The sequence below is a fragment of the Nycticebus coucang genome, chromosome 16 (assembly GCF_027406575.1).
Source record: "Nycticebus coucang isolate mNycCou1 chromosome 16, mNycCou1.pri, whole genome shotgun sequence".
Taxonomy (NCBI): domain Eukaryota; kingdom Metazoa; phylum Chordata; class Mammalia; order Primates; family Lorisidae; genus Nycticebus; species Nycticebus coucang.
This window is the reverse complement of record NC_069795.1, coordinates 81,107,072-81,122,870: the sequence shown is the minus strand read 5'-3', so window position 1 is coordinate 81,122,870 and position 15,799 is coordinate 81,107,072. Positions and strand designations below refer to the sequence as shown.

The window sequence follows — 15,799 nt, the reverse complement described above, 5'->3', positions numbered from 1 at the left end:
ACATGGAGAAAACTCAAATTCATATAATTAAGTGAAAAATCAGTATACAAAGGCTACACACTATATTATTCCAATCATACGGCATTGCAGAAAATGCAAAACTTTGGAGATAGTAAAAAGATCAGTGGTTTTCAGAGGTTAGGAAAGAGGCAGGAATGAATAGGCTGAGTACAGATTTTTAGTACAGTAAAAAATACTCTGTATGATACTAGAATTGTGGATACATGCTACAATACATTTGTTCAAACCCATAGATGTATAACATCAGTGTAAGTTCATCAGTTGTCATGAGGGAATCTATGTGTAAGTGGGGTATAGAATATAGGATATAGGATATCTCTATACCTTCCTCTCAATTTTGCTGTGAACATACAACTTCTCAAAAAAGATAAAGTCTATGAAAAATGTTAATGATTATTATATTTGTATGTGGTTGGCACTTAGCAAATGGCTTTTAAGAAGTACTATAAGGCAAATGAACTTAATGAGTGCTAAGTTCTTGAAGTTTTCTGATACTGAAAATATCATGTAAATACAACAACAAACACAAACCTTGGAAAATTAAGGCTGTAAAAAAAGTAATGGGCATTTGGTTTACTGAATGACTCATATTAATCTTAGCCCTTGGAGCATCGAAGAATTTTAAGCTTAACACATAAGAACTAGCTCAAAGAAAGGTTCTTCAATGAAGATAATCCCCACAAATAAACCATCAATTACCCTTCAATAAGGTTTCCAAGATTGGCTACTCAATGGCAGTTACACACTAAAATCCTCATACTTCAATACCAAAATAATGTGAAGAACTGAATACATGGCTTTAAAAGGTGGACTCTGTCATTCACTTTTTGACTCGGTAAATTTCTGAAAAATGAATTTGAAACTAAAATATCCTCAGTCAATAATCTAAAATATCCTCAGTCAATAAATACGTTATTTTAATTTGTCCCAATTTTAAAAGGCATCTGTTACATACACCTCTGAAGAAAAAGCAAAGAGATTAAAGGGTAATATGAATACTTGTAAGTAAAGGTAGAGCCGAGTTTTCAGCAGAGTACTGCTCTTTGCAGAGAACTCTTTCTCAGGAAATAAACTTATAAACAGTAACAACCACTAACTTAGTTTGTTTGACCCTTCCAAATCTCATGCTGAAATTTAATTCTCAGTGTTGTATGTGGAACCTAATGGGAAGTTTTTGGGCAGATTCCTCATGAATGATTTGGTCCCACAGTCCTCATGGTAACAAGTGAGTTCTCACTCTGTTCATCTCCTTGAGAGCTGATTGTTAAAAAGAGCCTGGTGCCTTCCACCTCTCTCTCCTGTTTCCTCTCTCACCATGTGATCTCCGCACATACTGGTTTCCTTTTGCCTTTCACCATAAGTGGAAGTGGCCTGAGGCTGTCCCCAGATGATTCATCGTCCAGCCACAATAACTGTGAGCCAAATAAGGTATTTTCTCTTTATAAATCACTGAGCCTCAAGTAGTCCTTTACAGCAACGTAAACATACTAAGACAACCACTTTGCAATAAAACATTATTTTTTGGCTCATTAGACTCCTTTGTAGAATAGTTAAAGTCTACTAAAGTCTACTAAGTACGCCTTAGTTATACAAGTATCTGATGCAAACTGATTGTAGGTGGGCAGTTTTCATTTAGATGCCAGTACTATACTTGAAAAACAGTGGTGTGACTAAGTTTCAGTTATGAGTTTTTAATAGGTTTGATAACTCACTTTTGCCTAGAGTGTTTCAATTCCCCATAAAGGCCATTTTATGTGATAATTTAGTTCAGCTGTTGACATCTAATAATTTTTCAGGTTACAAAGATGAGAAGCTCCCAAATGATTAAATATGGCAGAAGAGCCATGAATGACTGTATGCAGAAGAAGGGTGACTTTCTGGAATGACCCAAAGTGATAACACAAGCAACCAAGCACAGGTGTTTCTCTCTCTCTCCTCTAACTTACAACTATTGTAATTCCTTTTTTACAACATTAGAATGGTCTTTCCTGTTGAAGTGATGACAAATCTATAGATGAAATGCTTCTTCGTTCCCCCACTACATCCTGAGAGGAGTGAGTGCAGGCATTAAAGATGATGTTTTAATTACTACCGTTTCTGTGTAAAATTCCCTACTTTATAGAGAAAAATGAACCTTACTTTCCCTTTGAACTAATGCTTTGTCAGATTAATAAAAGTATCACTTATCCTAACAAGGTTTGTTTAGAATTTTAAACTCTAACCTATCATTTAATGTATGGAATTCGCATGCTTAAAAAATGATTGAAAATCATTTCATTTTGAGAAATGAAAAAATAAAAAGATAATAAGAGACCAGGAATTTATCCTGAAACAATCCACTTAACTTTGTCTAAGACAGTCTTCCATTTGATAGCCCATGCTATTTCCAACCTATTGCTGTACAAAGGACTAGGCAAGATGTTAATATTTGTTAATTCCCAGGAAAAACAGGAGCAAAAATATATTTTAATTACACTAAAAAGCACAAAAGTAATGATTAGTTGGTATTTATTACCGCATTTATTAAAAACATAACCTAAATAAAATAAATATTTACAACTCCAAAATTTTAGCAATGAATTAGGAGACTCTCTTTATCTTTTATAACAAATTATGTCATTTTTGTTCTGTGGGCCTCACTTCCTTCAACTGTAAAATAATGAGGAAGAAGGAGCTGGCATAAAATTCTGTTACTACATGATGTCATTGTTTGACAAATTAAAGTGGTTCATCCTGGCTCTATTTTTATAAATTTGTTCCTAGAAAAAGTTTCTGATGCCATTACTTCAATTTGCATGTCTACACTGGCCATAACAACATTTACATGCAGAATTGCTATGCAGTCATGCGAATGGCATATGCCATATGAAAAAAAAATCACTTAAAATAGAACACAATAATAACAACACATAAAATATACTAAATATGTTAGTATATTTTAATGCTATTGCTTAAAGCCATTAGAACATACAATGAGAGCTCAATTAAATCTTTAGCTGTTATTAATTCATTTCATCTTTATCACAACCTAGGAGGTAGATACTATTATCATGGCGATTTACATTTATGCATAAGTTGAGAAACAACAAGGTCATGTTAGTTACATAAAATTATAAGCTTTAAAGAGTCCCAGTTCAAATAAAGGCAGTGTAGTTTCCACAAACAATGTCTTAATAAATAAGGATGTATTATCTCTGTCTGTGGAAAGCATGGAAAGAAACCTTCATCTTCACTACTTGGGTAGTCAGACCATTTTGTAAGAATTCCTCTAGTGTTATTGTTCCTCAAAATGAACAAACTATCCACTAAGTAAAAATGCATATATAAATAAGGTACAGCAGTTTTCATAGAATCACATGTTAAATCTGGGATGAAGGCAAGACACAGGAACTATGCTGAAACTATCATTTCCACTTTTTGTAAATAAAAATAGTGAATTTCAAAGATTTGTAGTAATCTACTGAGATTGTTTTACAACTAAATCTTCAGACTCTAATTCCTGTGCTTAGGACAATCTATGCTGTCCAATCATGTAAGTTCTTCCTTCCATTTGGATCAGTCACCATTTGTGAAACTGACACTGCATATACCTTGAACCTTTTACCTAATTTGACAAAAGGAACTACCTTTTATTACTCACCATAAACACTTAAAAATTTTTCACTACTAAAAATGTACATATAATTTATAATCTATTAACATTTTACTTGGTGTGGACCAGAAAAATTGAAATAGTATTAACATACATCTCTACTGGCTTCTTGAAATATGCATTATCAAAACATAAAACTTCAACATAAAGCCACTAGTTTAGAATGTGAGTATGATATCTTTTTTAGCACTTAAAAAAAGGTGGTAAGAAAAAGAATGAACAAATAATCTTCTTAATTATGAAGAAGTAAAATATGAGATCTCATTGCTGATTTTTCATTTTGAAAATGTGTTTTCAGATTTCGTATATAGTTAAATTATCTAATTAGTTCTTTAAATAGTTTTAATTTCACTTAGACTGATGAGTAACCAGAAAGTCAAAGTTTTAAAGAATGAATGAATCCTCATTTTGATCTTTTCAAGTATAATTTCCATTGCTACAGAACAGAGTGAAAATAAGTACCGTAGCCAAATGAATAAGACTCCTAAAATAACATATGAAGTTTGAAACACAAAATCTATAACTATGTTGTTAAATGTTGGAAAAGTAAAGTTATTTGGAATTTAAGGACACCCCCCCCATAGATATTCTTTTACAGAGACACGGGTTTACACATAATAGGGTGCCCTTCCTCTCACCCCACTCCCATTGTAAAGGAAAACCAAAAGACACGGAAACTTAATTAGCACTTACAAGATTGATAGATATATCACTTTAGAAGGAACTAACACCTTAAAAAAATAGAGGTAGACAATGGAAAAACATGTGATGAAAGGGCAAATCATTTTAGCTAAAAAGAATCACACTTATTGATTTTAATTAGGTATTTATTCTATTTTAAAATTTTAATTAAAATATTTTTAATGACTTTTCTGAATATCTCAGGTCATCTGAAGGGTCTGATTTTCTTTCTCTCCTTCCCTGAGCATTTCCTGAGGGACCCGGTTGATTAAGCCCAGGGCTAACTGGGATTCTCCTGTTTCAGCACCAAGGACAGAAACTGCTTGCTCTCCCGGGAAATCACAGCCCTGACTTCCTCCAGGTCTACTTTTCCGGCAAAACAAGAAAAGGAAAAGATACCTGCCTCGCCAGTCATCTGTTTAAACGTCCCCTCTCCTCTCGAACGCACCAGCAACTTCTCGGAGGAGACACTGAACAACTCCAAGTCACACGCCGCCCTCGCAAATCACACGGAGAGAGCCGCGAGAAAGTGCGAAAACAGGTCACTTCAGCGCCCCTTGAAAAGATACCCGCGGGTTCCAGTCGGGGCGCGCGGAGCGAGAGCTAACGCCGTTCTATAAAGCGCTGATGACTTCAGGGATTTCAAAAGAAAAAAAATACAAAGAACCAGCGGCAGGACCCTTACCTCTCCCCAGTCGGGAAACGCCTCTTCCACCACTTACCTCGCGGAATAAAGGAGGGAAGGGCGGCCGAGAGCGCGCCCGGAGGAGGGACGGGGGTATATTGTACCAGCGTTACAGGGTTGGGGAAAGAACATTTCTCACCGCTCAGGCTGTTGCTGGACCTCAGGCTCCTTCCACAGAGACACTGCAGCATATGCACTCCTTTCTTCAAGGAAAGCTCAAGAATCTTCATGGAGAAGCGTGTGTGGGGTTCTTCAACTCCCCGCCCACCTCCGCTAATTGTCCAACCGAAAGGCGGCCTGCGCTCCGAAGCCGGGTCCGGAGTCCATGGTGCGCGCGTCCCAGGCGGAGGGCAGTCGGCACATGGGCCGGGCAGGAGCGCGGCGGACGCCGCGGCCAGCGCGGGCGGGGACGAGGAAGTGCGGCTCCGCCGGGGGCAGCCCTCGGGGAGCCGGGGACGCGGCCACACCCCAGTGGGCCCGAACGTGACCCCGCGGGACTTTCCGTGGGAGGCGGCTAGTCTGTCCGCAGGAGTGCGAGGGGTGCGCTGCGCCGAGGTCGGTGCCTCCCTCCAGAGGGGGGCGCCGGAGGGACAAAGACGGGGCCCCCGCCGGCCGCGGCCCTTCTGAGCCCGGATCTCGGGGCACCTCCTCTCCTCCTGCCCTCAGCGTCTGCCGCCCTCCTCGGTTTCCCCGCCGTCCGGGGTCGGGGCTCTGCGGGGTCCCGGCTGCGCGGCGGATCGAGCCCGGAAGACAGCGCTCCCGCGGGCGCCTCCGACGTGGGAATCCGACGGAAAGGAAGCGTCCGCAGTAAGGGCTGGACCCTGGAGGCCGCGAGCGTCAGAAGCGACTCCGGGGAACTGGGGGCGAGGGTAGGGAGGCGGGGATATGGCGTAGAGAAAGCTCTCGGGTGCGGGAGACGAGAAGTAAGGTGTGCGTGGGTGTGCACCGGGCTGAGGCGAGAGTTTAGACGCCTGGATTTTTTAGTTGGGACTCTATGACCTTGGGTAAGTCCCTTACCACCCTGGGTGTCTCTCCATAAAGAGGGTGTGGACTAGAGGATTGGCAGCTCCGTGATTGTCCTTGGTCCTTCCAGTCTCCCGGAAAAGTTTAGCTTAGTCGCACAGGGAAGCGGGGCCAGAGGCGGGAAATCTGTTCGGTCGGCGCCAGTATTCCTGTAGGCTTTGCCTCTGCCAGCCAGCCCAGAGGACCAATAAGCTTCTCCGTGCTCGGTGTGATTTTCCCAACAACATCTCTGTCTCTTTTTTCTTCCTTCCCCCTCCCCCCAAATCCTAGGGGCCATCAGTGAAGTGAAACATAGAAAGGACGCTGGAAATGTGACAGATCATCCTATGCGGAATCTCATGGCAGACACTACAGATAAACAGCTTAAGTTCAAAGTTCTACTTGATGTGTGACCCAGAACAAATTACTTAACCTCTCTGTATCTGTTTTCTCATCTTTAAAAGAAAGTCTACTTGTTGAAGACTAAGAAAACGCTTTTATAAAGTAGTGTTGACAATTATTATGTAGCCCCACCTATAAAGTTTTGGACCACTTTCCCTTTTTGATGACTGCCAGTGTCCACACAGGTGACAGAGAACTCAGCAACTTCTTGGGTAATTCATTGCAGGAAACCTGCTAGAAAGTTTACCCGACAGTGAGCCAGCAGTTGACTTCATCTTCCCCCGTTCATTGTCTTTTTTTTTTTTTTTTTACATTTCAATTCTAAATATTTATGCACTCAATTTAAATGCTCCCGGATTCTTTTTTTTTTATTGTTAAATCATAGCTGTGTACATTAGTGCAATCGCCTGTACTCATTCTAAGATGCACCATAGATGTGGCCCCACCCATTACCCTCCCTCCACCAAAACCTCCCCCCTCCCTTCCCCTTCCTTGGCCCTTTCCCCATAGTCTTGTGCTATAGTTGGGTTATAGTCTTCATGTGAAAGCTATAATTTAGCTTCATAGTAGGGCTGAGTACATTGGATACTTTTTTTTCCATTCCTGAGATACTTTGCTAAGAAGAGTATGTTCCAGCTCCATCCATGTAAACATGAAAGAGGTAAAGTCTCCATCTTTCTTTAAGGCTGCATAATATTCCATGGTATACATGTACCACAATTTGCTAGTCCATTCGTGAGTCGATGGCCACTTGGGCTTCTTCCATGACTTAGCAATTATGAATTGGGCTGCAATAAACATTCTGGTACCGATGTCTTTGTTATATTGTGACTTTTGGTCTTCTGGGTATAGACCTAGTAAAGGAATTACAGGATCGAATGGCAGGTCTATTTTTAGGTCTCTAAATATTCTCCAAACATCCTTCCAGAAGGAACGTATTAGTGGGCATTCCCACCAGCAGTGTAGAAGTGTGCCCTTTCCTCCACATCCATGCCAACATTTCTGGTTTTGGATTTTGTTATGTGGGCTACTCTTACTGGGGTTAGGTGATATCTCAGAGTAGTTTTGATTTGCATTTCTCTGATGATTAAGGATGATGAGCTTTTTTTCATGTGTTTGTAGATCTTGCGTCCATCTTCTTTAGAGAAGTTTCTCTTCAAGTCCCTTGCCCATCCTGAGATGGGGTCACATGTTCTTTTCTTGTTAATACGTTTGAGTTCTCTGTGGATTCTGGTTATTACACCTTTATCGGAGGTATAACCTGCAAATAATTTTCTCCCATTCTGAGGACTGTCTGCTTGCTTTACTCACTATGTTCTTGGCTGTGCAGAAGCTTTTTAGTTTGATCAGGTCCCAGTAGTGTATTTTTGATACTGCTTCAATTGCCTGGCGAGTCCTCCTCATAAAATATTCACCCAGGCCGATTCCTTCAAGAGTTTTCCCTGCACTTTCTTCAAGTATTTTTATAGTTTCATGTCTTAAGTTTAAATCTTTTATCCAGTAAGAGTCTATCTTAGTTAATGGTGAAAGGTGTGGGTCCAGTTTCAATCTTCTACAGGTTGCCAGCCAGTTTACCCAGCACCATTTGTTAAATAGGGAATCTTTTCCCCACTGAATGTTTTTAATTGGCTTGTCAAAGATCAAATAACGGTAAGTAGCTGGATCCATCTCTTGGTTCTCTATTCTGTTCCACACATCTACTTCTCTGCTTTTGTGCCAGTACCATGCTGTTTTGATCACTGTGGATTTATAGTACAGTCTCAGGTTTGGTAGCATGATTCCTCCTGCTTTGTTTTTATTGCTCAGTAATGTTTTGGCTATTCGAGGTTTTTTCTGATTCCATATAAAACAAAGTATTATTTTTTCAAGATCTTTAAAGTATGACAATGGAGCTTTAATAGGAATTGCATTGTCTTAAGGCCTCTTATTACTGTTAGCTGCAAAGGAGCTATTTTGTTTACAACACCCCTTTCCTCTTTCTCTTCTCTAGGCTAAATGTTCACAGTTCCTCTGATGTTCCCTAAATGTTCAAGTGAAAGTTGAAGTTGACTGAAGAAGTCTTTTTCCTTTTTTCTCCCAAAGGTGGTGGAAGAAAAATGGAACATCTGGAGGGCCTCTGGAACCCACAGCCACCACTGGCTCCACACCGTCTTAGCTTCTAAGTTGAGCCTTCAGTCAAGGTCATTTGGGGTGGTTCCCAGGCTTAAGAAGTTATGTCTAGGCTTACTTTTCTGAATTCTTTTAGTCCCAGTGTTCAATGGGATCACCAACACTCTGGACTCAGAGGTCACTGAAGAACTTGCTAGCCACTGTTCTGACATCATTGAAGAAGTTCTGATCCCCAGAGCAACTGAGCTATGGCCTTGTCTTTCCAGTCTCTTTGAGATCTAGTGAGAAAGTTGATTCATCTGGGATTCTACCCATAGAAATTCCCCATAGAGGGAGAGACAATTAGCAAAAGGAAAACATCTAAAAATAGTCCTTTGTGCTGCAGCAGAAGACAGAGTTTTCCAGTAGAGCTCTCCTGCCCTGAAACCCAATGCCAAGAGCTATTTCCTTACTTTGAAATAAATGGTATCCCTTGAAAAGTAGCAAGTGAATAGAATGAAGCCATGGTTCCCTCAAGGGAACTTGATCAGAGTGAGCAGGCCTATGTGTGAGTTTAAAACACACGTGATCTCCTGAGCATCAGTTTTCACATTTATCATGAGCCTCTCGCCCTGTCTAGTGAGGTTGTAATGAGGTAAAGTGAAAGTGCTTTGAAGATTCCAATTATATTTGAAAGGTAAGTTGCTATTACCAACTTTTCCACATTCTAGTTGTTAGACTATTAATGTTTAAAACAGTGGCTCTATTATTTGATTATAGGAAGCATTTAGGTGTGAAGCTCCCAACTCCTCTTCATGATTGTAAACTCTTAGGAAGCAGAGCAGGAAAGTCACCTCAGTCACAATTAATATTTAAATGGCCTGCTGCTGTCTTTAAGTGGCTGTCACAGTGATGCTTGTGACTAGTGTATTCATCTTAGAGAAAATGACTTATCACATTGTAGTACTTGAAAAACAGAGGTATTATGCTTATAGATTTATTTGTTGTTATTGTACTTTCAGATAATTTCGGATTAAACCAAATATGGCACATAATATTTTAATTTTGTTACTATATACAATGGACATTTGATTAAAGTAGGTATAAAAGGGGATTGATCACTGGAATTTTATTACTTACACTTGATTTTAAAAATAAAGATGTTTTAAACTTATCAGGACTTCAGTGTACATGATTTTAAAAGTAACTCCTCATGTGATTGCCATCTACTTCCACAATAGGCATATAGAGGCAGTCTTCCTAAAGTATCTTGTCAGAATTTATTTTTGTATTTATCATAACATTCCCAAACAAGACAAAACAGAACAAACCGAAACCCTAGAAGCCAGGAGCACATGAACGGTAGGAAAGTGGCATATTTTTAGTTTAAGCAAAAGCTTTCACATTTTCTTGTTTCTGTGTATTATCCCATAAACCAAAATCAAAACTATACTAGCAATAGCATTTTTAATTTTAAATTCATGATATAATTTTTTAATGTTAAAATGTTAAATTATGTTTGTCTCTGTAGATATTTTTAAAGTTAGCCATTCTTTTCTGTTTTCTAATTGACTTACCTTGGACCAGTTCTACCAAATGACTCAACAATATGGTTTCAAAGTAAAATAAGTTAGCACTTTTTGAGAAGCATTGGTCAGCAATTCAGAACTATTTGAATCGTATAGTAAGACTGAATAGATAAGTGAACATACCATAGATACTATGTCAGGTTTTTGAAATTCAGGAGTAATATGAAATCTCATTTACCATCAGTGTATCTTGCTTTACCATACCCCTCCCCCAAAAAGCCAAAGAATAGTGTTGAAATATCTAAAGTTCTTTTCTATAAAGCCTATTGAGGTTGAGTTAATAAACAAAACTTCCATGTGTTTTCTCCCAAGCTTTCCACCCCTGCCCTAATCTATGGATAATACTTCCTGGATTTGTCACTGCAATTTTCCTTCTTTTCTGACAGCACTTTCACAAATTGTTTCGTATAACACTGAGCTTGTCATCTTTAAGAAAACCTTAAACATCAGTTATCTGAGTCACATGGAAGGCAAATGTTTTTGCCTCATCACAGCCATGTGTGAGTTGCTCATCGTGACAAATATGAAGTCACTCAATCAGAGGTAATAAATATCAGTGAATTTTAAGAAAAACACAGTTGCTCATTAGTCAAAACTCATTATCAAAATAGAGGTACAATTTAAAATGTTTCCACCCCTCTGTCCTATCACCCAAATGCTTCTCTAACCCTAAAAAATTCCCATCCATTCTTCTCAATTTACTTTTTTTGTTTTTTATGTCAGGGTCTTGTTCTGTCACCCAGGCTGCAATGCAGTTGTGCAACTGTAATTCACTACAGTCTCCAGGGACCTCCCGAGTAGCGGGGACTATAGGCAAGTGCCCCCAGCAAACAACATATTCTTTTAGACCTAGCATAAAAATCACAACAAATCTGGGAAACTTTCCCTGATGTCCGCCTGCTTTCTCCATACAACTTCCCCTAAGCTCCCACAGCACATTGTACTTTTTCCATCACAGGAGTTTTTTTATTCTGCCTCCACATCTTTCTCCAAGAGGTTGTGAATATTTTTACCTACAAATTTTGGTATTGATGTTCATATCTTTTATTTTTGTGTATCTTACTATCTAGAACATATAACATGATTTGTTAAATATTAAATATATATTTTTTTGAGACAGAGCCTCAAGCTGTTGCCCTGGGTAGAGTGCCATAGCATCACAATTCACAGCAACCTCCAACTCCTGGGCTTAAGTGATTCTCTTGCCTCAGCCTCCCAAGTAGCTGAGACTACAGGCACCCGCCACAACACCCAGCTATTTTTTGTTTGTAGTTGTCATTGTTGTCTGGCAGGCCCGGGCTGGATTCGAACCTGCCAGCTCTGGTGTATGTGGCTGGCGCTTTAGCCACTTGAGCTACAGGTGCCAAGCCAATATTAAATATTGAAGACATAAAATAAAATGGGGACTTTTATGGATTTTCCCTTTGGGGAAATATTTGTAACTCTACATTGAACTTAATAACTCATAAAAATTTAGATTGAGAATATGAGATCTATGGATGATAAAATTTACTTTGAAACATTAGAAAAGTCATCAAAATCGGGTGGCGCCTGTGGCTCAAGGAGTAGAGCGCTGGTCCCATAGGCCAGAGGTGGCAGGTTCAAACCTAGCCCCAGCCAAAAACCACAAAAAAAAAAAAAAAGAAAAGTCATCAAAATCACTCAAAATAGGATAAGGACTAAATATGTCCATAAGAGTCCATAAGATACCATTTCTTAATTATTCGTACTTCAACAAAAAAAATATTTGATAACTTTGTGTACTGGAGACAATGGAAAGGAAATGGAAATGTTTACATATTCTTGGTGATCGTAAACATTCATGCCTTTATTGATAATTCATCTTTATCTTTCAAAATTTAGAAAGCTGCTTCTCCCTTTGGCAATTCCTTCTTCAAATTGACTTCTAGACATAGTGCACAAGTGTACAACAGTAACAACTGTACTGGGTAGTTAGCACAACATTGTTGTTAATACTATTTGATACTAGTTACACCAATTGATCAATAGGGAGCTAATTACATTTAGGCATATCCCTACAAAGGAATATGATGCAAGTTTTTAAAAATATAGCAATTCCATAAGTATTGATATGAATAGATCTGTGAAATGTATTGCTAAATTTAACAAGCACATAATATACATAGTGTGCTACAATTTGTGTGACAGAGACATTGATGTTTATAAATTCACAGACTCTTTCCGAAAGGGTGCACAAAATACTGGCATCAGATACAGTCTTAGAAATAAGGAGAGACTTAGAAAGAGGGAGACCCAATTTCGACTGCATTCTATTTTATATTTCAAAACTTCGTATCATATACATATAAATATATATATAAATATCTTCAAAATAAAATATTAAAACAAAATCAAGGTTGTAATTTTTATTTGGTTAAAAAAAGCCTAAAATTCAAAACTCCAGAAAGTGAAGGAGCTACGTAAGAACTAGAAAGGTCATTTCTAAGTTGCTAACAGGGTACAAACGTGATGCCCTGAAAGTCATGAAACCCAAGTGGGAATCATAACCTTCTCAGTGGCTCACAAGAGAATGTTGGTGCCAAAGAGAGTTCAGGGATGAGAATGAGCCTTGTCTTCTAAAATGAAGGGGGTAACGCCGGAAAGGCTATGTTAACCACTGTGATAAAAATGTGTCAAATGGTTTATGAAGTGAGTGTATGATGCCCCATAATCATATCATTGTATACAGTTATGATTTAATAAAAAAATTAAAAAAAAAAATAAAAAAAAATGAAGGGGGTACATGGATAAATTATAAAATTCCAAAGTGCCAAAAATATGAGATACTACTCTTATTTTACTTTTAAATTATCTGCTCCTATTTTAAAATGAGATGTTAAATTTAGGTGATGTGGGGAAAAATAGTTACCTCCATGTGATTGATATAAACTATATTTCACTCCCATATGTCCTTATGGAATTTCGACAATCTTGAGTATTAAAGACAACGAAATAGTGATAAAGAATCCCATCAAGTCTAGTAATAAGGACTTAGTCAACCCCTTTGAGTCACCTTGTCATCCAACTTCTCCAAATAAAAATCTCATCAAATGTTATAGAATAGTACTAAGTCTACCCATTAAATGAGTTTTAAAAAATATTCATTCCTAGGTTACCACATCATTAGTGAGTGCATATTTTGTACTGCTAAGATAACCCTGCCCTCAGTGAACTCCCTATCTAGTGGAGGTGGGGAAGACGAATAGCTGTGCAAACAGTGTTGCTGTGTATAGAGAAGTGAGCCTATTGTGAGGGCACAGATGAGAGGAGCTGTTCTCTTAGCCTGGGGAGAGGGGGAAGGAAAGCGCAGAAAAACACACATTGATATTACAACATCTGTAAAGGAGGAGTTCTTTAAAGCCATAGGTTAAAGTAGGAAATTTATGGACTAACCTCATTTAGGGTGTTAGGGAATAACATCTGAATATAAGTCAAACTATCATAGGTATTTATTATCTAGCCCCATCCTTTAACCAAAGGCTAAGAATGGACAGTGATTTCTCCTAAAGTTATGTGGCTTCTTTCTGCAGAGCCATGACTCAGTGACTCAGATCACACCTTCCCAGTGCAATATTCTTTAAAAGACACTATGCTATAGCCTCTGGTTTTAATAACATCAGAATTAAACTTATTTATAAGTTTATATATGTATAAAACAATTTGTACATTATAAACTTCATTTATAATATGTATAGAAACAATTTCAGGACATTTTTCCTTTCCTTGGAAACTGAATTTTCTCTGCATATTGTCTGCTTTCCAGAAGCAGAGGGCAGCCACTCAGTTAAAGACTTGACAATGATAAAAATAAGTATTGCCTTTGCAGTGAACTACGATGTTTTTTGTTAGTGTCAACTTTCAGAATAGGTCATGGGAGACAGTCTTAGCTTGCGGCTGGGGCTAAGTCTAAAGACTGTGAGGCGAGCTTTAACTGTTCAAGTTGTGGTTTGATGGTTGAGGGCAGGAAAAGGAGGAGAGAAAGAGCTACCTGGAGACATTCATTACAGCCATATTGAAGGTTTGTTGGAGATGTGGTTATTTGGGTAGTGAATGTTTTAGCCTCTTACAAGGCACTTGTTATGCACACAAATGCATTGAGAAATATACGTATGCTTATATTTTTGTACCTGTTGAAAATATAGGCTAAGGCCAAGAATGCCACTCTCATGTACCAGGCCAGAGCCTCACATAGAGTTTTTGAAACCTTTGTGCATCCTTTTTGTATCTCCTCTTTCTTACCGTCCATAAACATACAAACATCTTCAGTAGGAATGTCTGTGTACTTTCTCCAGTTTAGCACTCTTTATTTCTTATACCTGTTGAATGCTGCCTGTTGTCCACACAATCTCAGTGAAGTTCTTTTGTATAAAATCATCATAAATGAGACTATTTCAGATTCATTGGATACATTTTGTCCTAATGATACAGAAAAAAAAATAGCAATTATATGTGTTAAAATTATTGGTCAGTCTGTATTTCGTGAAATCTTCCTCCTTATCGCCTCCATTTCCCCTGCCCTGGACACCTGACGCTGTTTTCAGTGGCCAGGCCTGTCTCTGTTCCTGCGGCTGGTGCTGTATGTTTTGGCCCAGAGACATCATTTTCCTTTTGGTTTTCCCTTTATTTATTTATTTATTCAGCCAAATGATTACACAAACTAATGTACAATTGCAACTGTGACAGGCCTAAACAAAGAATCAGTACACAGTTTCACAGTGTCTCCAGAGGTGATAGGGGATGATTTAGCTGGAAGAATCAGGAAAAGCTGAAGCACTTAAAACAGCATGGACTGAAATTAGTGGGACACATTTTATATGTTTCCTCACCTCAAGTATACATATACACACATGCACACACTAACTTTTGTTCCTTTTCGTGTCAAGTCTCAGGTTTATTCATCCTGAAATACTACCATTACTACCTTCCCTATACATAGATACTACTTAAAACATAGAAAAAAGTCCATAAATATCTGCTGGATGAAACCGAAAATTTCATCCAGAGTTGCAGAATAGTTTTACAATTGTTTCTTTCGAGATAGCGTTAAGCATACAGTTCAAGTGAAGATAAAATCTTAAATTTATCATAACCTTATATTTCTCACATATGCAAAAGCAGCATGTGTCATGCCTTCTGTCTTTCCTGAAAATCAAGGATATACCTACCAAATGTTTTCAAGTGTGATAAAAATAGAGGATGTCTTGAAAGGAGCAAAGAGAAATACAAGCCAGAAGAAAGGGAGCCTTTGAAACCCTTTAATTGATGCTATGGTTTGAATGGGCCCAGCAAATTTCATGAGTTGAAAACTTCACTCCAAATTTATGTTGATTGAACTTGGAGGTGTACTGAGATAAATTAGGTAAGACAAAGAAATAAAGGGCATTCAAATCGGAAAGGAAGAAGTCAGATCTTCCCTATTTGTAGATGACATGATTTTAGATCCAGAAAAACCTAAAGACTCTATTTTAAAAACTCTCAGAAATGATAAATTTAGTAAAGTTGCAAGATACAAAATCAATATACAAAAATCCGTAGTTTCTGTATACACCAATAAGCTAGGTACAAAGAAATTGAGAAGGCGAGCCAATATGAAGTAGCTAGAAAGAAAATACCTAGAACTAAATTTAACCAAAGAAAGACCTCTACAAGGAAAACTGG

General features: G+C 38.3%; 1 protein-coding gene across 2 annotated transcripts in view; it reads right to left on the bottom strand.

Annotated features, from left to right (window-relative positions):
- FGF12 (fibroblast growth factor 12) overlaps positions 1–15,799 on the bottom strand; it is a 541,519-nt gene that overhangs the window by 350,648 nt on the left and 175,072 nt on the right. The window contains exon 1 of one of the 2 annotated variants that reach the window (XM_053565442.1): positions 5,179–5,639. The exons of the other annotated variant lie outside the window; for it this stretch is intronic. Coding sequence (XP_053421417.1) covers positions 5,179–5,269 — 91 coding nt within the window. The 5' untranslated portion in view covers positions 5,270–5,639. Of the gene's footprint in view, positions 1–5,178; positions 5,640–15,799 lie in introns of those variants that run through there. 2 annotated transcript variants of the gene reach the window in all.